This window comes from Alligator mississippiensis, chromosome 1, assembly GCF_030867095.1.
Source record: "Alligator mississippiensis isolate rAllMis1 chromosome 1, rAllMis1, whole genome shotgun sequence".
In the NCBI taxonomy this organism is placed as follows: domain Eukaryota; kingdom Metazoa; phylum Chordata; order Crocodylia; family Alligatoridae; genus Alligator; species Alligator mississippiensis.
Window position 1 is genome coordinate 11,459,911 of NC_081824.1, and position 26,152 is coordinate 11,486,062.

The window sequence follows — 26,152 nt, forward strand, 5'->3', positions numbered from 1 at the left end:
CAAGCATTACACAGTAGTCTAACTTGTTCTCCTCACCCTCTCGTTTTAACCCTTCCAACCACCTGCTTGCTGAACAGAAATGGATTGGATTGATCCCGTGTCGATATTTCTGGTGTTTGCCCTGACTCTCATCTTTATTACAAAAATTGCAAGTTCCTGGAGTAGCCGCATCAGAGAGGATTTTCCCCCAGGACCAAGGCCTTTACCTATCATTGGAAACCTGCACATCTTCAACCTGAAGAGACCCTACCAGACTCTCCTCAAGGTAAATCTTTCTCTTCTCACCTATATCATTACATATCATTACACCACCTTGTTCCAAAAGACAAAAGGATTTTCTATAGCTTGTGTGAATGCCTTGTTTTTGTGAATACCTTGTGGGATTGAGGGACCATTGGCATTTTTCCTGCATTTCAAGCTCATGTTGCCTCTCTCCTTCCTCGTCCGCTTGCTCGGGCTGACACTGCTTTTCTTGCAGCTGGTGCACTCCGTTGCTTCCTTCTTGCTAGCTGTGCACAAGCAGCAGTTGAGCCCCCTCAGCCTGGAAGTGCTCCCCCTTAGCCTGCAGACTTTTTTCCACTTCATCTGTAAAATAGGGGAAATTCAGAGTAAATGAAGAACAGTTGCTACACCTGGCATCTTGTATACTGCTTCCCACTGGGAAATCGTCCTCAAGATTTCCCCCAACAGATGGTATCTCTGCCAAGGATCTGAGAACCTCTAATGGTCAAGGACCCGCACTTAGTTTGTGGTGCTTGATATACAGGAGGGCACTGGCTGTGCTCTGCTAGCGCCTGAGAATTTAGCTCTCTTAGTTGCACACGCTGGTTTTTTTACAACTGCTCATACCTCATCTTTCCCATGCTAACTTGTCATGGTTCCTTTTCCAAAAGGCCTGCAATATATTTTTTTTCTCTGATTTTTAAGTTTGCAATGCTTCCTTTCATCATTCATGACATTTACAGGAAATCTATTACTGTCCCTCAATCCCACATACTCTGCTAATAAAGATGATACAGCTCCTGAGCTACCTGCACCTCTGATCACTTTGTGACCTTCTTGAGGGCACCCTTTAACTCACAGGCCACTTTCTCTGCATACACATCCCATATATCTAGCAGAAATCTGAATGTGATACCTCATCCTTCTCATATCTACTAATAGGTAAAATCAAAGCCTGATTTTAAATCAGATCTTCATTTCAATTCCATTTTTAAGTCCACGTTTGCATTAACAAATCACTCCGCCCACAGTGGATTCCGAATGCAATTAACAGACAGATCTTTATCCATGCAGCTAACATGTCCAGATATCATAATGCCTCCCTTCTGTACCTAAAGGGGAAAACCTTCAGGTGACGCTATTTAAAGGTATGTCCTTCATAATGTCCATAACAATGAATTCATTTCCTACAGATCAGTCAAAAGTGGGCAGAGCAATAATGGATTGGCATGTCTTTCTCTATTTGTCTAAATTATTCTTTCCATAATGTCATTTTTTTCAAGCAAACGTCTCTGCTGTAGCTTTGTTGACTTCAGTAGATGAATTTGGCCCACTCCTTGAAATACTTTTATTTTTTTCCCCATTTAAGCTGTCAGAAACCTACGGCCCAGTCTTCAGTGTTCAAATGGGATTCACAAAGATGGTGGTGCTCTCAGGCTACGAGACAGTGAAGGAAGCTCTGGTGAACCAGGCAGATGCATTTGCAGAGAGGCCTAAAGTCCCACTTTTTGAAGAATTATCCAAAGGAAATGGTGACTTACATTTTATTGTTACTCTTAAACTAACTTTATTCAAGCAAGTAGAAATGTTTCTCCATATAAGAAACAGATGATTGAGGTGGTAATGTGCCTGTTTGCACCCTTATCCTTTTAAATCAGTTTAAAAAAAGGGATTTCCATGTAATCAGCACATGTACTTGGAGACAAAATTGGTGTGAGCGAGAGCAGAAATAACCATACTGAGCGTCATGGAGAAATAGGACTTCCTAATACCTCCCTATATTTCTTATATATAAGTATATGGAAAACTAAGGACTAACTCATATTTAACTCACTACATGTATAATTTGGATCTAATGTAAGGTCCTAATATAGATGGCCAGGGTCAGAGAGGTATCCTACTCAACCTGTACCGGTGGTCAGTTCTCCTATACTTTCAATGGAAAGCTGGTACGCTGTATCCCGCTGAATCCTACTTCACTCTGCAGGTGTTCACAGATCTCCCATTCATTCCAGTGAGCAGCACTTAGATGCCTCCAGATGTGAAGCCTCAGTTATGCAGTAGGTGGGTGGCTTTTCCTTCACTAAAATGGAAAGTTTTAACCTGTGAGAAGCTACATCCGACATTCAACTTCTCTCTGTTTGTATAAGGCATGTGTGTCTTAGTACAGCTTTGTTGGACCTGGGCAGATTAATGGCTTTGTAAGAAGCATGAGACAGTCCCTCCTGCATGAGCTGTCTAATGGTTAGAGCATTTGTGCAGTACATGAAGGACCTGAGCTCTTCTCTGAGGTGTGCCTGAGGGAACCTTCTTGTTGAATTCTTCTATGCAAATTGGATGTGTAGCAAGAGGTGTCACAGGAGAAGTGTGACTTCAGGAGAAGTCTGCCATTGCCAGAGGGAAAAACTCTTGGGGCCAGAAGGCAAGTATGCCATTTCAGCCTGTGGTCCATGAGAGCTGGCACTCCTGGGGAAAGGAGGGAACCCTGGCCTCTGGTCCCTCTTTCCTCTGCTCATGTGTTTTAATGCCAAATGTATCACAGGCATAGACGTATGTCTGGGATCATGAGGTGCTTGTACACATAATCCTCATTAAACTAAATAGGTTTATTACATTTAAAATTATTTATTTTAAAACCTTGCATCAATGTTTCCATGTAATAGCCTTTACAACTATGTAAGCCCAGTGTGCAATTCCCAGTAAATTCCAGCAGGGGGAGCCACTTACCAATCGACCTCGCTGCTGTCTTAGCGACTCGATTACGTCAAGGGGCAGTGCCGTCAAACCAGTAATCCCTGGACCACCGGGGGGGGCAGTGCTGTCAGCTTGCTCCAGGAGACCCTCCTGGTGTGCTGGACACCCGCTTGACCCTCACCCATGCCTACAGCCATTGTGCCAGCCCCAACCCCAGCTCCAGCCACACACCCCTACTGCACCCTCAGACTGCACTTCCCTCTTCCCTGAACCATGCGCCCTCACACTGCACCCTCAGACCACGCATCCCCCATCCCTGCACCATGCAGCCCCCTCCCTCCTGCCACATGCTTCGCCCTATACCCGCACCGCACAACTTCCCCCACCTGCACCTTGCAGCTCTCCTGCCCCTGCCCAGCACGCCCAACTCACATCCATCACTGTGGGTGCTCCAGGTGGGCCATAGTTGGCAGGGATCCCCTCACCACATCACCTCCCACACCCCCACTCCGTTCCACCTATGAACAAAACACAGCACATCTTCCTTTTGAATTTTTATTTTAACTTATTTTGATTCATCACAATTACAAATTTTCAAGGAAAAAGGCAGTATATACAAACTATGAAACTTTCAAAAAGCATTATAAAAACCTTAAAAGAATTGTCTGAAAAGCAGAAGTAGAAAATGTATGAAAATATAGGACTTTACATTGTAAGAACTTAAATAATGTATAAATATAAATGTGCCTTTTTTTCTTATTAAATATTTAAATTAGCAATAAAATAATCAAGGAAAATAAACAATAAAAAAAAATTACACTTCATTTAAATAAGTACCCAAACCATTTCCAATTTATACTATATGTACACTATTTATACTATGTGTATTTATTTATAGTATTGGACTTTCATATGTACATCTAACTCTATTCTATTTACATCTCTATTAGCACCCCTAATATACTGTATCTCTACTCATTTATATTCCTATCTCTAAATATTCTTGTCTCTATCCTATCTCTACATATCTATTTAACTCTCTTATAGATTCATAACTGGTTTTCATTTATTTCTTATTTGCTTCTCTTTCTTGCGTTTTTCTTATTCATTCTCTTCTTCTGTCTCTGATCCTCTATGTCTTCTGCAGGGGAAGAGAGAAGAAAAAAACAGGTTTTGGCCCATACTCCCAAAACCACCTTCTTCACCTCCCCGCTACAGGCTACAAAGCCAGTGGGATATTTCAGACATTACCTATATATTGCTCAGGATGCAACTTATCCCAGAGGGGAACGTCTGGCTGGCAGTGTCCACTCGCACAGCTCTTTCTCGGGTTTCTGGAATGCAATTATAAGAAATAGGAAAGTTACCCCAAACTGCTTAAGTTCTAAGAACAGGTGCTACACCCCGCAGTTGAAAAGTTACCTTTTGCTACCACTGCCACTGCTGCTGTGCCCTGCACCCACCTCCATGGTGCTAGTTGTGGGGGGCGGAGAGGGGAGTGGGGTGGAGGGAGGACATAAAAGGTAAGTGGCAGTGATGTGTTCACCACCACTGCCATTGGGTAGTACACCACTGTGCGGCGGGTAATGACTTGGCCTGCCATTTTCTTCTCCCTCTATATAAGGACTACATTTCCCAGCAGCTCCCCGCTGTCAGTTTCTATGGAGACCCCAGAATAGCTGTGCTATAATATTATGGCCCCCGGGGATTTCCATGGATACCGGGTCAGATGTGTGGGGCTGTGCATACAGATATGTGCAATTTGGGGGTGGCTAGAGCCCCCTCTTAGCTAGCAGCAGCCCCGCTGTCAGGGTGCATGGCAGGCACGAGGCATGTCGCAGAGCTGTACCACAGCCTCCCTGCCATCTTGCAGCACCGATAACATGGCCCGTAACTGGGGCCGAGCCACGTTCTGCAGATTTCCATGTCCCGGGTCACCACAATAATCTCTCAAACATGGCACATCTTTACTTTAAATAATTTTTCTTTAAGGACATGTCATGATTTCATAGATAAATAATATATACCAGGGCTGTGCAAAATTTCACCTGGTGTTTGGTTTTGAAGCTGTTTCAATGCGTTTCAAGCTCAAAACAGTGAAATCTAAATGAAACAAAAGCCTTTGAAACAGCTTTGAAATGAAACAAGGGCACCTGAAACATGTGGAAAGTTTTGAAACATTTCAAGTTTTGAAGCCAGGCTTCCTTGGCTTCAGCACCGGTCCCAGCCAGCAGCAGCAGCCTCCTGTCATCCAGCAGGCAGATCGGCGGCTCATCTGCACACCCAGGAGGGCTGCAGGCACTGCCTACACACCCCATGCCTGCACCAGCTGCCTGCATGGCACCCTGCGGCATGCCACATCTCTCACTTCCCCTCTGCCTCTGCCTTTCTCTCCACCTCACCTTGCCTGTGTCTCTGTCAATAAGGCTTTGGGCGGCACATGCACAGTTGGTCCAGAGCATTACAGACAGACAGACAGACACACAACTGGAAGCGTCATGGCGTTTATGATATTAGAATACTAGCAAATTGCCCATCAAGAATGACGGGGGGGGGGGGAGCAGGCGAGGACAGAGCTGTGCCCCTCCTCTCCCCTTGTATATGGGTCCACCTCCTCTCTGGGTCCAGCCCTGCTCTCCCCAACATAAGCAGAGGGAGAAAAACAATTGGGGTGGGCTGAGCATGAGCGCACGTGCCCCTGTGCCCCTCTGCAGGAGGGAAAGTCCACAGGAGGAGGGGAAAGGACTGGGGAGGGGCAAAGTGGGGCTGGGACTGGGTAGGGATTGGGAGAGAGAGGAGCAGAGCCAGGCCCAGGCTCGGGGCCAGGGCCCACTATGCCTGTGCAGCCACCCCTTCCCCCATGCCCAGGGTCAATGCCTGGTGCTGGTGGCCCCCATAAAACCACCGCCCCTCAGCCCCACACCGGCACCAGCTCCAGCTCTGCACCACCCAGGAGGGCCCAGAGCCATGGGCCAAAGTGGGTTCAGCCTTGGCTAAATTGCCAGGCTGGAGGGGACAGAGCCCCCAGGATCCCCTGCACCCACCCTGCCTCAGGTCATCCCCAAGAAGAGCCCGGTGCAGCCTGGCAGCTCCTCTAGATGAGCAGCACTCGGGAGCCAAGTGGGGGCAGAGGGCTCCCTGATCTGTGCACGGAGCAAGGGCAGGCTGCAGCTGCAAGCTGGGATCTGCCTGCTCCCTGCCCATGTGCCTCAGTGCCACCTTTGAAAGTGGGGTGGCTCCATGTGCACCCTACTGCTGGGCAGACCAAGCAACAAGGCACATGGCGCCGTGCCATTTTCAAAGGCCATCCTCCGCTCCTGCCAGCTCACCAACCATGGGTCTGACTGTGAGTCCTGCTCTCTCAAGCAAGGAAGGCAGTATCAGTTCAATAGAACTGGCCTTTGGTGAGTCCTCCAAAAAGGAGAAACCAGGGACATCCTCCAAAACAGGTATGTTAAGCCATGGGGAACTGACAGCTGACATCTAAGCTGACACCTGAGATAAGGCTGGGCTGTGACTTGAGGGAGGCAGGTTGGGGAACTGCAGTTAACTGACATGAGACGTGGAGAGGTTAGGGTTCACTCAAGTGACAACTAACTGATGGATGGGGAGAGGTGGACCGGTGTGCACAAAAGTGAAGAGCAACGCAGAGTACAGAGGTAACTTGTTTGCACCCGGTCAGGGCCTGCAGTCCAACAACTTGGACAAGCAGGCAGCCAGGAAGGAAGGCAGTCACACCCTTCTTGGATGGTTTGCGGCGGGGAGGTGTGGATGTGGGTGTGACTGTGGGGTGAGACTATGCAGTTGTGACTGGTGTGGGTGCCAGCACAATGGAGCGTAGCAGCTACGAGCTACCTGCACTCAATGCTATGAGAAAGTGGCCACCATTCGCCATTTGCTCTGGAGGACTGAAGGGCAAATGAAAGCAGTCCATAGCACCCCTTCTAGGCACCCAAGAGGTTCTTTCTTCCTGGACTGAACCAGGGGCAGATGATGTGGTAGCTTTCCCATTCTTATTAAGGGCTGCCAGCTGCCATGGCTCCGATTGTGGGGTGGGTGGGTGAACTTGAGTAATCGCAAATGGTGCGGCAGCCATCACAAGAAAAAAAAAAAGCAGCATTCATTCAGGGCAGGGGCAGGGACAGCTTATGGGGTGATGGTGCTAGTGTCACCCTCACCAGGACATGGCCACGGGAGGAAGTGAGGGGAGTGGGGCAGGTGCATACAGGTACATAGATGAACATAGGTACAATGAACAGAGATGTTGGGCTGGGTGGACCACAGCATCTGGTGTGCAACACCTGGCATCCAAAGAAACACATTACACCCAGTTATCGAAACAGGGCAACTAACTTCATACACTACTATCTGCAATTCAAAGCAACCTCTGCTGGACAAAGGAGTGAACTACAAAAAAGTTGTAGTGCCATTTGGGGGACAAAGGGGCTCTTTACACATCTTTGAGTGCGTTTCTATTTGCATATAATGAATCCACGGACACAACATTTTAATTCGTGGTGACCCAAACTAAAATACATCCAGATGAGTTTTACTTTAAAACACAAGAAAGACTTTTTAAATGTCAGGAAAACCTACACCTGCAAACAGTAACACTGTTGAAATGTAAGGAAGGGCAAATTTCATTACGTGTACAAGAGCCCATGGAGTCCTAAGTCATAGCATTATTCCAGATTGCACTGTGCCAAGTCCTGTCTTTCATGGCATTGCCTCTCTCAATTTTTTGTTAGAGGGTTTATGGCTGTTTTTCTACGCAGGCACTAATCTAACCAAACGTTATGAAAGGAAGAGTGAAGTTTTCAACATTTCTAAGTATTGGTTTAAATTATTCTTCTAACCAAAAGCCTTTGCTTTACTTTAGGAATTATTTTTTCACATGGTAAAAACTGGAAAGTGATGCGAAGATTTACTCTCTCAACCTTGCGAGACTTTGGAATGGGCAAGGCAGCCATTGAGGACCGGATAGTTGAAGAGTGTGGATATCTGATAGAGAATATTGACTCTCAGAAAGGTAGGTAGCTGCTTAACTTCACACAAACTCTATGATTTTGCTTCATGCCCCTTAAGATGCATAAAAGTACCATTGTTTCATCAAATATTTTCCATTTAGGATCTGATGCTGTAAAATTTGGCTAACGCTTTTTTCAATTGTTTGCTAGAGAAATTAAAGGTATTTTATGCAGCAGTGAGAGCAGTAGCTCTGGTGGTTTCTCTCTTCTCCTCTTCCATGTCCTTCTAATGTCAACCTTGGAACTTCAAAAGCCCGTGAACACAGACCCTCTCCATCCCTAGTCTTTGGGACCAAGAACGTTTGGGCACAAGGCAACATGAGCTTGCATGTGGATCCATGAATCTTGAGTCACACTATGATGATGTTAATGGAAACTGCTTGCCCCTCCAGGGCAGGTCCTCCATCAATGATAATATTTTCTCAGTTCACAGCTATCAGGGATTGAAGTGGAAAGTAGCATTAGGGACAGATAAACTAGGACGAATAAAACTAACACCTTGATTCCTTATTTCAAGACAGGTCCCTCTAAATGAATTGAATGTAAGGTCTCTGACTAGTGAATATAATATGTATCTACAGTTTTCTTCAGGATAATTCACTATAAGTTATTACCTCTTGGTTGAAGATGGTTTCATGATGGTTGGAAACAGCTCTTAATGCCCAACTCCTGGATTCTGTATATGATCTCCAGGATTCAAGGAGAGAAAAGCTGATTGATTCCTGTGTGTTTGCCTCTAAATGAGGCAGACATGAAGGATCAACAACAAAAACAAAAGAATAAGAAGGATATAACTGAGCAAAAACCAGTTTTTCAGGTCTAGATTTCAATTGATTTGTAACCAAGCAACTGCTGAGCTCATCAAGGAAGGGGAAGAATGATGCTGAGCAGAAAGGAGCAGAAGGGACTGGAAGTTGTTATAGGTCAAGCTGGGCTCTGAGCAACTGTGTATTGTAGCCCAGAACTAGAGGAGAGGAAGAGTGAACCAGAGAAATGATGTCCAGGAAAATTAAACCTAGGATCTGGAAAGGACGCAGTCTAAATTTGAAAGAGAGAGCTCAAGAGTGGTGAGAAAACTGAGGCAGCAAATGGCATACAGGATTTTTTATTATCATTATATCACTTCTGCTTTCTGAAACAGCAATAGGTTTAGAATTGCTTCTGCATATACTCTCATGCTTGTTCCAACAGTCATTATAGTTTCATAGTTTCATACATGGGCTCCACATGCTGCATATGAATAAACTCTGGAGCTGATTACATTCAAATGGTGTGTGCAGGAGCAAAAAATTCTGGAGCAATAAGCCCCGGAGTTTATTCATGTCCCCTAATTGCACGTGAAATGCACCCTGTCTATACCAAAAAGTTTGATAGCTTTTTGCTTCAGGAGAGCAGTGCCAAAAAACTAGAACATACTGCATGCATCTACATGTTTGCTTTAATCCCCAGCAGCCTATTTTACTGAGCTTTGAAATGGCCTGTAAAAAAAGTGTGCTACTTTCTCCTTCAGGGTTGTAGGTTTTAGCCGTGTTGGTCTAAGGACATAGGCATGGAAGAGCACACACCAACTGCTGAAACTTCCTTAGCCTGACGAAGGGTTTTTGAACCCGAAAGCTTGCTTAATAACTATTCTCCAACTATTTGGGTTGGTCTAATAAAAGATATCAAATTCACCCAAGGAACCTTGTCTGCCTACTTTCTACTGTACATTAGTGCAGCCTAATGCTCATTAACTTAGTACCTCACCTTGGAGGTATTAAATTTAATACACATTAGGGAAAGTGTTTTACCTTGCCACTGCGAACTAGTAACTGGTGGCTGATCTGTAATCTTGTACGCCCTTTGGCCTTGATCTCATGTGAGGATGCTCTCTGCCCTGCTTTCAGAGTAGGTAGCTTGGGAGAGGTGAATAGAGCATTACCAGTTCTGAGGACCTGAACGTTTGTCTTTCAGTCTTGTATTGTAGACCAGTCCCTGACTTGTTACTAAAATACTTCATAGTTTCATAGCTGTTAGGGGCTGGAAGGGACCTTATAGATCATCAGGTTCAGCCCCCTTGCACTTGAGCAGGAAAGACCGCTGAGATTAGATGACCCCAGTAAGATGGACATCAAGACACTTTTTGAAGAACACCAGGATGGGTGAATGTACCACTTCTTGGGGGAGCCTGTTCCAAACCCTCGGCACTCAATTTGTGAATAAGTTTTTCCTTATGTCTAGCCTGAAGCAATCTTCAGTCACTTTGTGCCCATTATTTCTTTTCCTCCCCTGGGGGACCTTGGTGAACAGATGCTCCCCCAGGCCCTGATGTACGCCCCTGATATACTTGTAGGCTGTTACCAAGTCCCTTCTAAGTCTCCTCTTTTCCAGGCTGAACAGTTCCAAGTCTTTTAGCCTCTCCTCATATGACCTGGTCTCAAGGCCTCTAATTATGCATGTGACTCTCCTTTGGACTCTGTTAAGCTTCTCCACATCCTTCATGAAGTGTGGTGCCCAGAACTGGACGCAGAACATCGCCTGTGGTCTCACCAAGGCCAAGTAGAGCGGGAGAATGATGTCCATAGCCCTGCTTGTGATGCCTCGGTAGATGCATGCCATTGTTTGGTATATAAGACAATGCCAAGAACCTGCACAGACATAGTGAGACCAAGGACATGTGGATCCAAACATGCCAGGCTCATGAATAGCCATCAAGGAAAAGCTCCATGAGATCTGTAACAGTGGGTAAGGCTGTGTCAGAGAGCAGGAACTCAGTATGCCTGGACTAAGGTCTTTGTTGTGCCACCAAGCTCTGGTGTGACCTCAGACAAGTCACTTCCTCTCTCTTGGCCTCAGTTTTCCCTCTGTAGATGAGAATGATAATATTTGCTCTATTCTACTCATTTCTGTGACAGCTTAGATTGTTTATGCACATGCTCTGGGAGTCTGGGGCAGAGGCGCTTTAATTAGAGCAGCTCCAAAAAACACTCTAATTAAAGCTCCCAAAGCATCTCATGTATTAGCATCCCCATGCTGAAAAATGGTGGCAGGGGCACTTTACCTAAAGTGCATTGAATGAATTAGTTAAAGAGCCCCCACTGCCATTTTTCAGAGCTGGAGTCTGCCGGAGCTCAGTAATTCCCATGCTCCAGCAGACTCAATGAATCAAATATGCTCCAACACATGATAATTACAGCACATCCGAGTAGCTTTGCTGAGCATGTCTAAGCACCCTTAGATTGCAAATTCTTTGAGCCAAAGAGTATCTCTCATTTGTATGTACAGTAACTAGCAGAATGATGGCCTGAGTTTGGACTGCGGTCACTATGTGCTATGGTTAAATAATAAATGTGACTTTTATTAATTATCCTTTTCTACAATCTCTTCTTTGTTTTGAATTTCTTTTTAGGAAAACCCTTTGATCCCACAATAATAATGAATGCAGCGGTCGCTAATATAATCGTATCCATATTACTTGGAAAGCGGTTTGGCTATGAAGATCCCCAGTTTGTTAGACTCCTAAAAATGATTAATGAAACTGTCAGGGTTGGTGGATGGCCCTCCGTTGCGGTAATTTTGAGTTACTTAATCTCACTGTTCAAATACAGGCATGTTGTTGTATGACTTGTGCAGAATATTAAATCTTTCCTACTAATCAGAAGCAGCCTGCTGAAAAGGAGGAGAACATGTAGGTCCACCTGGGTATTTCCTCTCATATATATAGCTGAGAACTTCTCGCTTTACAAAACTGAGTGAAGGATAATAATACACACATGTTTTACTTATACATCCCAACATATACACAGGAGAAAACATATTGTTTAAAAAAAAATAGTGTCCTAGTTTCTATGATGAAGCTGGGTACGTTAGCTTGTGTGCAGCTCCCTCTTCCCACAGCTGCTGTAGGTCCTGAGCTGGATCATTGAGAACCAGGTCCATCATCACTCCATGGCCGCCATGTAGTCCAGAGTGATAATTAGCCATCAAAGACCCTCTTTCATGCATGGCTTTATTTATTTAGAGCAACTGACTTCCAGGGAAAATGTATCTTTGAAACAAAACCCCATACAACATGCAGGCCTACTTCTTCACTCAGGCTCACCAGTTCCTTGACCCGAGGTCCCTAGTTCCTCCCAATTTATCCATGGATCCTGTCTGTAGCACCCAGCCTTATTAGGCAGCTACGCTGCACTGATATATTAACCTCTTGACTAACACCCTACCACTTCTTGCAGGGCATTATCTTTCATGCTGCTTTCATCGGCACTTCATTATCCTTTCATGCTGCTGAAACATATCCCAGACAAACAAGGCGTATGAATGGAGGCAGAGTTCTTGAAGCTGCAGCTTGGTGCACTGTTCCTCTAAACCATACCTGGATGCTCTTACTCAGGGAGCTCCTCCATCTCTCCCCTCTCTTTTTTTTTCCATGTCACTTAGTGGACTCAAGCATTATGGCATATTGGCATATGGCATTTTGGCATTATTGGCATATGGAGATATTCTACTACCCTCATATAAGTTTTATGGTCTCTCACATGTCAACATACTTAGGTCCTTCCCTTGCATCTCCAACACAGTTTACAGTGCTAGAGCATACCAGCCCCACTTCTCTCCCAGTGAGCTTAAAGAAGATTTCTCTTAGATGTTCCCAGTTCAGTGTAGTGAAAAATGAAATCAGGTAAGGTTTGGTTTTTTTCAAACTTGACCTTTCCAGACATTTTGACTAGCTCTGTTAGGTAACATAGAGGAATGGGCCTCTCTACACTGCCTCTGTGCCAACTCTGGGAGTTACAGAGAAGCAAAGCACGCCCACCTACTCGCTCCTGTCCAGGATGCACTGAATCCTGGAATGAGGCAACACGGTGCCTGGGAACAGCTCTGAGAATACGCCCCAAACTCCCTGTCCCTGCATGATTACTGGTGAGCATTCAGGGTCACTTTTAGGACAAATACATTGCCCCATTTCTGGGACTCCTTTCACAAGAAGCAAGAGTGAGCAGGTGAAGGGAGCTTCTCAGCCACATGCCTGAGGTCTGCACAGAAGCAGTGTTGACACATCACAGGATACTCAGCTGAGCAGTTCCACTTCTATCTATGCTTACACTACGAGGCCGAATCTCACATGAATCTAAACTATTCCAGCCATGCTAAATACACGTTAGCTTGGAGAGATGGTGGCATGTAGTATAAACAGGTTGAAGAGTAGCTTTGCAATTATTGCTTCCCTCCTGTATGCTCCTAGATAAGGCAGGATCAGCTTATAAGTGAGGGCTTATGAGCTGTTCAGACCCGCAAGTGCACGAAAAGAGCTCCCTATTGCCTCAGTTAGCTAGTTTGCAAATTAAGCATGCAAGCATTCACTCAGTTTTGTCAAGTACTTTCCAACCTTTGCTTTATTAGTATACATACATGAAGTATTCTCAATGCTTATTTTTCCTTTTTGTATCTTCTCTTATTTTTTAGGTCTATAATATGTTCCCAGCCCTTGGATTTCTCCTGAAGGGTCACAAAATGCTTCTTCGAAATAGAGACGAAATGCATGCTTTTGTACAGGTTACTTTCATAGAACACCTCAAAAACCTAGACAAAAACGACCAGAGAAGTCTGATTGATGCTTTCCTCATAAAACAGCAGGAGGTAAGTGAGCATCTGAATTTTTTTCAGACTTGCATGTTTCCTTCCTGTATATTGGAGTTAAAAGCATAGCTGCATGGTAATCTAACTTGAGTGAAGTACCTGCCTGACAACCTAGCTGAGTTACCTAAATAGCTTGCGGCTGTTAGCCTTTTTGCAACCAAGGAGTTCCCAAAAAATGCTGTCAGTTGTGCAGAGGGTGAAGATAGGTAGTGTTGATTCAACCCTGTTTATTCACAAGTCCAACACAGAATACTGTTCCCCTGAGTACAACAGGAATTATATAGGAAGAGACGGTCTCTTTGCCTGCAGCTCCAACCTCCTCTCTGCCATCTTAAAGTGCTCTCTCTGAACAGTTCCTCTAAAACAAGTTCCTAGTGCTTGTCCAGACAGCGTCTCATGTCCCTGTTCCCTCTTTCAGAGATTCAGAAGCCTTCACAAAGCAATAGTCAATGGAACACTTCTGTCCAAGGTCATTTGTACACATCACATGTTTTTATCTTTCTTGGGCTGCAGCAGCATGACTCTTTGCACTAGTGAGTTTTCCAGATACTTTAGACATCTTTCTGGTGCGTTAAACTAAAAATCCTCAGATGTAGTTTAGTTTGGCTCACCACTAATTAAAGTGTCACCTCCGTGGATTTGTTGGATGAAAACACAAAGGCACTCAAACATGTGTAATGAGTCTCTTTGCCCACTGGTTGGTGCTGCAACTTTTTTTGTAGTCCACCCCTTCAAATTGCTGCCACTTTTTAATTGTTTCTGGGTTGTTGGGGTTTTTTTGTGGGGGTGGGGGAGTTATGCTGCCCATTTTTTCTTGTGCCATGTGCTGGCTCCCGGCTACCCCAGCTGTGGGACAGGGCATGAGGAGTGGAGCCCCAGACTGTGGGGCAGTGTGGAACAACCCCACTCTTCTGTGGTGCCAGCCTGGGACTGGACTTAATTCATTCAAAAGCCTAATATGTGCAAACACTGATGTAACACCCCAAAATAAACAAGTTTAAATTTAATAAACTATTTAATTTAATGAGGATTAAACCCTGTGACATGTACAGGCACCCCATGTGTCTTGCAAGTGCCTTTGTCTCAGGAGATGACAGGTGACAGTGAGTGGCATACAAGCTGCTGGTGTCTAAGTTTCATGTTTCTGCAAAGGATTGTGACTGTTTTATGAAACTATCATAAATGAAGGACTAACTCAAGACCCACCGCATAACTCTGTATGGATTGACTCCTTCCCCTTCTGATTTTGGAGGCATAGGGACCCACATGTGCAGTTCCCCCTGAAGTAGACTGATATCTCTCTTGTTGCTAAGGAATTAGAAACAGGATAATTTCAAGTTCCTGAGAGGTGTTTCTCTTTTAATGTATTTGACAAATGCTCTTTCACTTTTTGGATTAATCCATAATAATTTGGAATTCTAACTACTTTGACTGGCTGTGATCAGTCAGATTAGACAGAGTGTTTTCCTGTTGTTGCTGCTGCTGTTACACCAGAAACCCTGGGCTTGGACGGGGATGCAAAGATGATTTTGATTCCAATGAACTTAAAGTCTAAATATAAAATAAGGGACAATGAGGGTTTCCATGATAGACAGGAGTCGTTGAACACCAGTGGCTTGATGTTGTCATGCTCATTGTAGATATCACAGCAAAGGAGAGCTCCAAGGATGTATCTGAAGGACAGCAATGATTTGGTTGTGTGGATGTTTAGGGGGAGGAAGCCTGAAGGGGCTGATATGAAAATTGAACAAGTGGGTGATGGAGGCTGGACAACACTGAGCAAGTGGGTGCACCTGTGCTCCTAACTACACCCTGCTGGAAAGGACAGAGCAGACACTTCCTCCATCCATCTTGCCTTCCGGATCGGAGTTGGCAGGAAGTCTTGAGGACATGGAGATCCTCACAAAAATACAGCTCATTATAATAAGAGTGATAGTAGCCTTTTTTCCTCCAAGTGCCTAATGGGTATAACAGCTGCAGAAGATACAGGAGTCCTGGGGTTAGATACTTCAGTTGCCTGAGGGGACATGAGTCACCATCCCCATTTTCTTAAGTGTTTGTTGTCACCCTCTAAGGTACAGCATATTCTGGGGTTGGGCTCACTCACTGTTTCCTTTTGAAAATGATCCACGTTGTAAAAAATAGTTCAATGTTCATTGGGCCTTAGAGACAGAGAAGGACACTGTTCTTTAGTGATTGGGATGCACGCCTAGGTTGAGAGAGATTACGAATCAGTTCCTTACTGCAGTGAATATTTAAGCATTTTATAGAACTTCAGCAGGAAGAATTAGGAACAGTCCACACCAGAGTACACAATATCTTGGTAGTTAAATTCCTCTTCTGTAAGGTAGGAGAGGTAGATTGGTGAGATGTGCTGAGAGGAGGGACTTGAGCCTGTCCCTCACCCTCCAGGTCAATAGTCTGGCCAATAGATTATGATGGAGGAGTCTGTGGTGGTAGCACCTTCTATCAACCATCTTTTGCCAGAAATGTCTTGCTTAACAAGCCTTCAGGATAGTCACCACATGAACCCCAAATGACGGAGGGTACTTTCCTACAGCCTGGATTTGTGCCTCAAAAACTCTGTGAGAAAAATAGCTTAGGTCACATCCATCTCCCTTGCATGTCCTCCCCTCTAGCTTTCAGTGTACTCCCTTTATGGGTCCCAGTCTTCAGTGCCTGCCCCTTCTAGGCACGAAGCAGCTGGTCAACTAAATCAGGGTGGACAAGTCCATTAAATGTCAGGCACCAAAAAGTCTGTGGCCAACACATTGTATATCACTGTGACCAAATCCTTTCTAGATCTCACCTTAGCTTCTTATAGCTGTAGATCTCAGGACTGTTATGGTTATAGAGGGAAAATATCTGTATCTACAAATTCAGTCCTGCCAAGAGGCTGAGCATGTCAACCCTGATGCAATAATAGACTTAAACACAAGCATACCTTGAAGCTCAAAGGACATCCCATTGATGCCAAATTGTTTTTAGAATATCTCCTGCCATCAGTGAGTTTGATTATGAGTTTAAATCAAACCACATGCATACGTAAATGACCAAACTGGGGCCACGATGCTCAAGGCCTGGCAGACTGAGTTTGGGTAGAGAAATCAGTGTGTTTCTCAGGGCATCTGATCACAACCTTTTTAGTTTTTGCTTGAAATTAAATAATACAGACCTTATTTAGTACCTATTTCTTTGTTTGCTAAGATACAAACTTCCAATAGAGACTCTGTAGTTTTAATCTATATTTCCTTCCCACTTCTTAGGAGAAAAATGACAATGATGGTTATTTCCACAATGAGAATTTGAAAAGCCTTGTAGGCAATTTGTTTGCTGCTGGCATGGAGACCACTTCCACTACACTACGCTGGGGCTTTCTCCTAATGATGAAGTACCCCAAAATTCAGAGTAAGTGCTCATGTAACAATTGCCATTATGGCCAACACACCACACCTGGAACTGTGGAACTCCAAAGTTAATTGATCAGCTGCTACAGGTAAAATAGGCTCTGAAGTAGAGTGGAATACCCAATTACCTGTGGGGGCACATTTCTCGCAAGAAAACCACTCTCCCTGCAATCTCACAGTTCTAATACTCAAAGGGAATTTACAAAATACCTTTCACAGGTGAGCATATGAACTTCACTTCATCAACCTACTGATACAAAAAATTGTAGACTAAATATAGACATTGGATTTATGACACAATGTAACCTGCCTGACACCTGACTCCCCAGGTAAAATCCTCCACTTTTACCAGCTATTCTCATTCCCTTCCCTACCACCCTCCTGTCTCTCATCCTTTGATTACAGCTACAGCCATTCTCCCCTCCCTCCCCATACCCCACCATGGGTCTCTCACCTACTGACCAATTTACATTTTAACTGATTGGCTGTCATGCATAGGTACTGGCCTCTGGCTGTTTTACCACTGCATCAAGGAAGAGCACAGACCATCTGCAAATGTTTCCTCAGCCTGACAAATGGTGTTTGTGCCTGAAAGCTTGCAAAGAAGAATTTATCCAATTATTTCAGTTGGTCTAATAAAAGAGATTGGATTTACCCAAAGAACCTTGTCTGCCTATGTCCTTAGGCTACAACACGGCTACAACCTATACCCTTGGATAAAACTGCATAGTCTAGAGTACTATGGCTCCAGCAAAGTCTTCCATCTAGCACCTGTTAAACTATGCTATGATTTGGCAATTTAATGAAGGGAGTCAGCTACCCATGTATTTTCAGAAACTCTGTACTTTTCTTTCAGCATGCTGAATACATGAAAATATCTGATGTTATTTGTACCCCATTAAGTATAGAGAGAGAGAAAGATTTTTAGACTTGCATCTATTTAACCTTTGAGCTTATACATTTCGTGCTAAACACATACAACATTTCTTTGGGATTTGGAAATGCTGGTTTCCTTCTTAAAATGTTAAAATTCTTCTGCAGAAAAAGTCCAAGATGAGATAGCAAGAGTTCTAGGATCAAATCCACCGCGAACTGAACATCGAACTAAGATGCCCTACACGGATGCCGTTGTCCATGAAATCCAGAGGTTTGCCAACATCCTGCCATTGAATCTACCTCATGAAACTACTGTAGATGTCACTCTCAAAGGCTACTTCATTCCAAAGGTAAGATGCTTGTAGTGTTGCTCTCCTTCCCTCTTCTTCTGTGACATCCACGCTTTAGGACCCCTGGCTTGGTTGCTGCTGTCAAATCAGACAATCAGAAATCAGCTGACAGTATTCATCAAGTATTCCTGATATACCATTTATTGCCTATTACCATAGCAATGATCAAGTGGATGCAGATGGTGTGGTACTTCACCACACAAAACACAATGCATATTTTACCACATTACAAAAAACTAGAAGCTTTACTAATAAGCTAGAGGCCTAGGGATATATTCTTCAGGTTAAGATCAGAGCAAAAACAAAAATATATATTTCTTGGAATGTGCATTAATTTGTTATAGCATATATTGTGAATAAAAAACAACAAATGAGGCAAGAATAATCAAAATCCCAAGCTTCATTAGTCCTGCAATCATTAGAATTAAATGTACACTTCTCTTTCAGATTCATAAAAAATATTTACCATGCATGAGCATCTTGACAGTGCATCCAATGCTTCACCAAAATTATTTCCATACCCAAGTTAATGTTTTTACTTTTAGCTACAGTTAAAAGCAGTCTGAAGGACTGTACAATATGAGTTTCAACAACAGGAGAACCTAAAATGCAGCAGAATTGCAGAGGGAAGGTTAGCCTGATTAGTTGAACATCAAGACCATTAAGAAGAAGGGAGGGTCATTAACACCTGTGGAATGAAATTGAGAAGGAATCAGGTAGATGATAATGAGCCATGAAATCAACTGACTCCCTCAGAGCTCCCTGACTAGAAATGCTGCTGCACTGCCAGGCAGTTGGTTTTATACTTTTGGTGGACCAGGAATGATAGAGAGGTTGGGGGTGCAACAGGAGCATTGAACGTGCCCCTCCCCTACCCAGCCTGCATCTGCCTCAGATCAAGTGACCAGATGCCTTCACAGGAAGCTCCATGGATCTGTTTTTCAGAATACCTACATCATCCCCTTGCTGGCCTCCGTGCTGCGAGACCAGTCAGAGTGGGAGAAGCCAGATGTTTTCTATCCTGAGCATTTTCTTGACTCTGAAGGAAAATTTGTAAAGAAGGAGGCCTTCATGCCTTTCTCAGCAGGTAACCTGTTTTCTACTTACTTCTGCGATGAAGAGAGAGCTAAAATTCAGCAGATTATAGCATAAAGTAATGGTTCTTTGCATTTTAAACTTCCTGTCCACTCCCTGTATCGTACATGGACCAGGTTTCCCAGTTTGGCTTAACTATCCTCCCTCTCCCCACCCCCTACCCACTGCTGTAAGGGCTGTGATGGCACAGTGTTTAAGCTGTCTTGCTACAACTCCAGATGTGTGAGAAAGTAGTTTATGCTGGATTTTTCCATAGTCGGCCCCCTCTAACCAAATCAGCTGGAAGCGGGAACTTGGTTATTTGGGTTGGGGAGTCAGGTGGAGAAATGTGATGCTAGGCACATTCTCCCTCGTGCTGGGCTATGAGAACCAGGATCTTTAGCCCTGCTAGCACAATGGGCTAGTAAGCCTCCACAAATCTCTGATCCTAATGAAATTTGATAGCCTACAATAAGAAGCATGCACCATGCACTGCATAACCTTGTGTCTGGTAAAACTTATGCACCCTCTGCTAAGTTTGGACACACTTCTTGTAGAGCTCTTAAGCAGAGCTCACCCACTTGACTTGCAGCCAGGCAAGCTTTGCAGCTGTCACATGAAGATTCAGAGATGACCAATCTGGACCTGCCCCAAGTGTTTTAGACGTTCAGAATCCATATTACTCCTTTCAGTTCCATAGAGCTGTCTACTCTGATTGCTGGACAGAGACAGTGCAAAATGTTGAATGCTCTAACACTAAACCAGGGGTGCTCAACGCTGAGCCCACAGTCCTGATCCAGCCCCCAGCAATGTCATCCAGCCTGTAGGAGCCCCCAAGGTTTACTAATATCTACAAAATTTGCAAAAGTAGGCTCATAGTGTGGAAAGAGACACACATTTTTTTTAGATCTCCATAGAACATGTGTTGATGTTTTTAAGCTTAAAAATTATAATTCTCCTAAAGAAATTTTGCACATACAGGTTTGAATGTTTATTTTAAAAGATTCAGTTTAAAAAGAGACACTCTTTGACCCATCTGATCATCCATAAAACAACCCAGCCAAATAAAAGCTGAAAATAACAGAAGAAACAACAACAACCTGAACATTATACATGAAAACAACCAAAGGAAAAAAAAGTTGTGTCTGAGGGCCCTTTCAACATTCAGGTAATGGAGTGATAGGAACTGAAGCATGATACACAATCATGCCTCCTGCCATGCCACACATGTATGTGTCCATCCTATCATACCTTATTGCCGGTACAGGGGGAGCCCATGCACAGCTGGGGCTGCACCTGTAAGGACTCTCCTTCCCAGCAGTGCCTCCACAGCATTAGTGGGACTCTCAGTCCCAGTGCTGTGGGTGCCTCCAGGACAGAGAGTCTTGCATCTGTGGGCATCCTGGTCCCAATGGCCATGAGGGCACCACCAGGAGTAGAGTTCCCTCAGCTGCAGGACTCCCAGCTTTGGCTGTTTCACAGTACACATGTGTCTGGGAGCCTGGTCAGCTAACGGGGCTCCTGGCCACAGGGGCAGAATCTTTTGCAAGTGCAAATTAAAGCTGGATAGCTATAACATAAATACACATTTTCAAGGTCTAACTTTATACCTGACTGGACCTTTTAATGGTATGATAGGTACCTTGCATGAGTCGCTGATCTCAGTTAATTGTGCAATTAATCAGTTAATTGTACAATACCTGTAACATGTAGAGAGGGCCTGCGAAACAAAAGAGTCTAAGACAAAAAACATTTCTAAATTTCTGGACAGCATAAATATTATTAAAACAAACAGATTCAAAGTAAAATGATGCCAAAATTGTATCTTTCGCTTCACTTCCATTGCTCTCCAGGGCAAATTTCTTCTTCTTTCAGTGTTTCATTTACTAACTGCTGCATTTTTAGGAAGAAGTCCTGCTCTCAGCTCCATCCCTTAAAGGGAGATAGGTCTATCCAATCATAGCACTCCATTGGCTTACTGTGGTTAAGGCATCCAGTTTCTGTGACCAATAGCCCATAAGAGTGATGTGAACTACACCTCAGGAAGCCACCTTTAGTTTTCCTAGCCTGAATGACCTAGTACTTGTATACCACTGGATCAACTGGGAACAGCCTCTGCCATCAGTCTTTACCAAACTGGAACGCATGTCTATGGAGCTGTAGCAAAACACCTCAACCACCCCCCTGCCCTATTCATCTCTTGAAATCTGACATAACTAGTTGTTTATGTTCTTAATACCGGTATTTGTTGAGAAGAAAAGCTGACCTTTCCCATTTGTCCCTTCTTACTGTTAAAGAGTCTAAAACCTGCTTTTGAAATGCTTATGCTTGTTGTGCATTTCCTTGCAGGTCGGAGGATGTGTGTGGGTGAGAATCTTGCCAAAATGGAGCTCTTCCTCTTCTTCACGAGCCTCCTGCAGAGGTTCACGTTTCACCCTGCCCCTGGGGTTTCCAGCTCAGACCTGGACCTCACCCCTGCAGTTGGGTTTGCTACACCGCCAATGCCCCATCAGATCTGTGCAGTGCCCCGGGCTTAGGGCTTCTGCTCTGACAGCCATGTCTTACCTGTGTGGTTTCATTTCCCTCCATTCCCCACCACCCTACCTCCCACCACACACATCCATACAACTCATTGCTTTCTTCTCTGCTTTCCACTTTGTATGGAGGGTTGTCGCTTGGGTTTTTTTCGGGGGTGGGAGGGGGAGGTTTACCACCACATTAGTGGCCTGGAATAAAGTCATACAGAATTTCTCAAATAGAATTTACAATTAAGTTAGTTAACTTGAGTTCATTGCCACAAGCAGCAGCTGCCTATACCTCTTGTGCCAAGCATGCCTTGAGTTGGCCACTTCTGGTCCACCACTTTTAGAGCTAATCACTATATGTAAAATGCTTATCTGAAAACCCAAACATTTCATGGTTTTCTTTTGCTTCCAATTGATTTAAAGAACTATTGCATGGCACAGCAGCATAACATGCTTTTCAGGTATTTTGAGGCTAGAAAACACTTTTTGGTAAGCCCTCCTGTATATCACACAGCTTTAACTGTCTTTTCTTGTACACATCCCAGTAATTTGTCTTTGGCTAAAGCATATCTTCCAGAAAGACAAAGGGACTGATACATGGCAATGCTGAGCATCACAGCACATCTCTTCAGGTGCCTTACCCTCCTAGCAAAATCTGCATCTCAGATATATAGGCCCAAATACAACCTCCCTTTATGAGGATAAGTAGTACGTCCATGACCACTGCTAGACATATATGTGGCATTTGGGGTTACTTAACCCATTTTAGATCTTACTCCCCATGTTCCCAATAACTTAGGGGATAGGACATTTTTTAAAGTGTAGGACACCCATGTTTTAAGCCCTCTCAATCCATGGGGGGTTTGAGTTTATATCTCCAAGATCCCACAAAGTCCCTATCCAACAATCCAAAAGCTCTGCAAGAATAACTCTTTTTCTGGCTTTTAAATCATGATTATGCAGAGTCTATTCCAAACTATACTTAGATCACATGTTACAGCCACTTCTTGGAAATTTGAGCTTGTCCTGGACAACTTCTGTGCAGACCAGATTTGGAATGATAAATGTTTTATACCCTTTGACCCTGGATTATCAACAGTTGTGACCATCGGAGACAACCATTGAGAAGCTTTTGAATTGGCTTATTTTGTGTTTTTATGTTTATATGTTTATTATAAAAAAACCCGGAATAGTTAGAGAAATATATCTTAGGAAGGTTTCAGGTTGAAAAACCCCTTGTCGGGCTGAGGAGGTACCTGCCGTTGGTGTGTCTCCTGGTCCTGGATGGAAGGAATAGTAAAGAAGCCAGAGGCTGGCCTGGCATGCAATGCAGGCAAGAAAGCCAGTCAGTGAAAATGGAAATGAAGGCATCAGGGGGTGAGGGACAGTCTGGGGTGGGAGGGGTGGGGGGGGAAGGGGATGTGACTGGCATGGAAGAGACTGGCTGGTGCTGGTGCTGGTACCGGCACTGGTGCTGGGAGTGGCATGGGAAAGTGGATCCCCCTCTTACACATCCCCTCTGTGCAATCTGACAATGGGTGGTTGGACCCAGATTACGCGATCAGGCTGGGGACAAAAGGGTTTCGGGGCCTTATTCCTCTCTCTTCTGTCTCTCCTTCCGTTGACAGAAAAACACCAAGGAGGCGGTGAGATAAGTAAATGCTTTACTCACAGTTTAGGCAGAAAAAAACTTGACAGCTGTTTCAAGATTAAACTCGCTGATAACTCGAGAGCTCTTAAACACGTTCGGATGGTATACCCAGTCGTGATGGGGGTGTCCGAGGGGAAGGGATTTCGTGGACGCAGGATCCTGGAAAGGGTGATCAGGCCTCTCCAAACTGATGCGTGGATCCCCTTTGTGCTTGTGTTCTGCCCCTTTTATAAGCTACAGAGCCAATCAAAATGTGTCCCGTGTGTCTGCTGACTTACAGGAGGCTGTGACTGCTGGCTGTGCGGTCACACCCCCCATGTAACCCCTGATTTGCTGAAGGTATTTGAGCGCAAGTTGCTCATGACTCCCTTGCCATGAGCACGACTTGCTCTTACGTTTGGCGTTTGGTTATTTTTCTTTCTTTTCTTTATCACACCCACATCTCCGCATTTCAGCCTCCCTGACTTTGTTGACCAACACCTGCGTCCAGTGATCGACGGTTTTGGTGCTGCCAATGCATATATGCTTCCCTTTACCCTCAGGTCACACATGCCCACCATCAAGTGGTGGACCGCAAGGGATCCACCCGTCTCCTGATGCCCTCCTTCAGCCACCTCACCATTGCCTGCACATCTGGTGACAGCGGCCTGCCCCAGCCAGGAACATTGATCCCCTGGGACTTCTCCATTTGGTTCTCCAGTTCCCTCATGAGGGGGATCACCTGCCGAGGAGGGCATTGCCAGTGCTAAGGGTCTCGGTGGCCTTTAGGAAGAGCTTGAGGACCACCAAGATCTGGGAGATGGTACCCCACTCAGCCCTGTTCAGGGGACTGCTGATCCCAATCTCCCCAAGCAAAGCCACCTCATGGATGGCCTTCTGTTGCTCCACCAACCTTTTGAGCATCAGGTATGTGGAGTTCCACCAAGACTCCACATCCTGCATGATTCTGTGCTACAGGATGCTCTGCTCTGCCTGTTTCTCCTGCAGCATCTTGCCCCCCTTGATGCTGTGGTGGAAGTAGCCCGCCACCTTCCTGCATTTCAAAATCACTTGGCTTGTAGAAGTAGTGGCAGCACCATCACCGGCAGCCCTGTCCCCCTCCAAGGCATCCCTCTCTATGAGGTACAGCCTGTGTGCCACACAGCAGATGCCAACAAAGTTGGCATCATGGACAGCCTTCACCATATTGGCCCCATTGTCGGTGACCATGAACCCACAGGTGAGCTCGGCCTGCCCAATGAGCCACCCCTGCACCATGCGGTTCATGGCCCCCATGATCTCCCTTGCCGTGTGGGACTCATCCAGCACCTCAGCTTGCAGTAGAGCCCACTGATGACCTGACTGATCGCACTAGTGCCCTGTGAGGGACAGGGAGGTGTGATTGCCACCTCGGCTGCTCCAGATGTCAGAAGTGAAATGCAAGGCTACCTGCGGCCCTGCCTTGCAAGGCTCCTCCCTCATATTCCCTGCATGCCTCATACAGGGAGGGCACCACAGCCCTGCTGAAGGTGGTGTTTGCAGGCACTTTGTAAGATGGGGCCAGAAGGGCTATTAGCTACCTGAATCCTGGCTGCTCAACTAGGGAGAAGGGCTGGCTATCCAGAGCAAGCATCTCTCCAATGCTGTGGGTGATCTCACTCGCCTTGGAATCCCACCCCCCTTTCTGTCCACCTTTCCCCCACTGCTCCAGGGTGGCCTGCCTCTGCTTTGGGGGAGAAGGGGCCTCTGGAGTGAGCGGGGGACTTCCCTTTCGGCACACTTGCATTGCTGCCAGGCTTAGCAGGAAGAAGGGCAAGGGGGTGGTGCCTCCTCAGATGCAGCAGCATGGCCATGGTGGAGAAGTGTCTCACATTCTTGCCACAGCTCATGTGCCATTGGCAGTGCTGGCAGATGGCAAACCTGGGATCATCTGCCACCTCAAAATGCTCCCACACTATGCTACTCGTGCGCTGGGTTGAGGGTGAGGATCCTGCCTTATCCCACTCCTCAGCAGGCTAAGACACAACAGCAGGAGGAGCTGCCTCAGCTGAGCCACTTGCCTCCACAACCTCAACCTCCTCTGAGGTGCTGCTTTCCAGAGGAGGCCTGGTTCTAGGGGAAAAGTGAGGGGTGTGGAGCACAAACTCTGATTCCCCCTCAGTCCCCAGAATTGCTTGAGCCAGTGCACTCAGCATCCCTGGTTCCAGCTCCTCCTCTGGCAGTGGGAGACTCACACTGAAAGATGACATTGGGGTGGAGGAGACAGTAATTTCACTTCTGATGCCTATTTCTGGACTGAGGGGAGGTGGTGCAGGTGCAGGGACATCAGGTGCAGACACTGCTCCCTCTTCCTGGCTTCCACTGGCAGCACCGATGTCATGACTGCTTGGGAAGAGAAGGCCTCTGTGTTTGGGGGGGTTGAGGGGGCTTGCAGCTCTAGCTCTCCCCCTACCCCCTTTCCCTCCCCTGCCAGAAACCCCGGCACCTGCCTTTCCAGCACACTTCATGTTAATCTTTCCTGTGCTGCAAAAAGTGTGTGCGCCACTTCTTTTGTGTTGTGTGTTTTATTCCCTCTGTGTTGCATGTGTGCACTGGACTCTGCTTTGATTATGAATATATGGTGTCCTTTTCTGTGATGTGCTATTAATGTGAATGTGTGACTACTACTGTACTTCTTGTTCTCTGTGCTGTAATGTGTACCTAAAAAATATATCTCCTTCTAAGACCC

General features: G+C 45.3%; 1 protein-coding gene across 1 annotated transcript; it reads left to right on the forward strand.

Annotated features, from left to right (window-relative positions):
- LOC109284402 (cytochrome P450 2K6-like) lies at positions 1-22,936 on the forward strand. The gene is made up of 9 exons (XM_059728764.1): positions 1-265; positions 1,592-1,754; positions 7,796-7,945; positions 11,332-11,492; positions 13,389-13,562; positions 16,829-16,970; positions 18,011-18,195; positions 19,141-19,282; positions 21,619-22,936. Exons 1-9 carry the CDS (start codon positions 80-82, stop codon positions 21,804-21,806), a joined length of 1,491 nt encoding a protein of 496 aa, XP_059584747.1. The 5' UTR covers positions 1-79; the 3' UTR covers positions 21,807-22,936.
- The last annotated feature ends 3,216 nt before the right edge of the window (positions 22,937-26,152 follow it).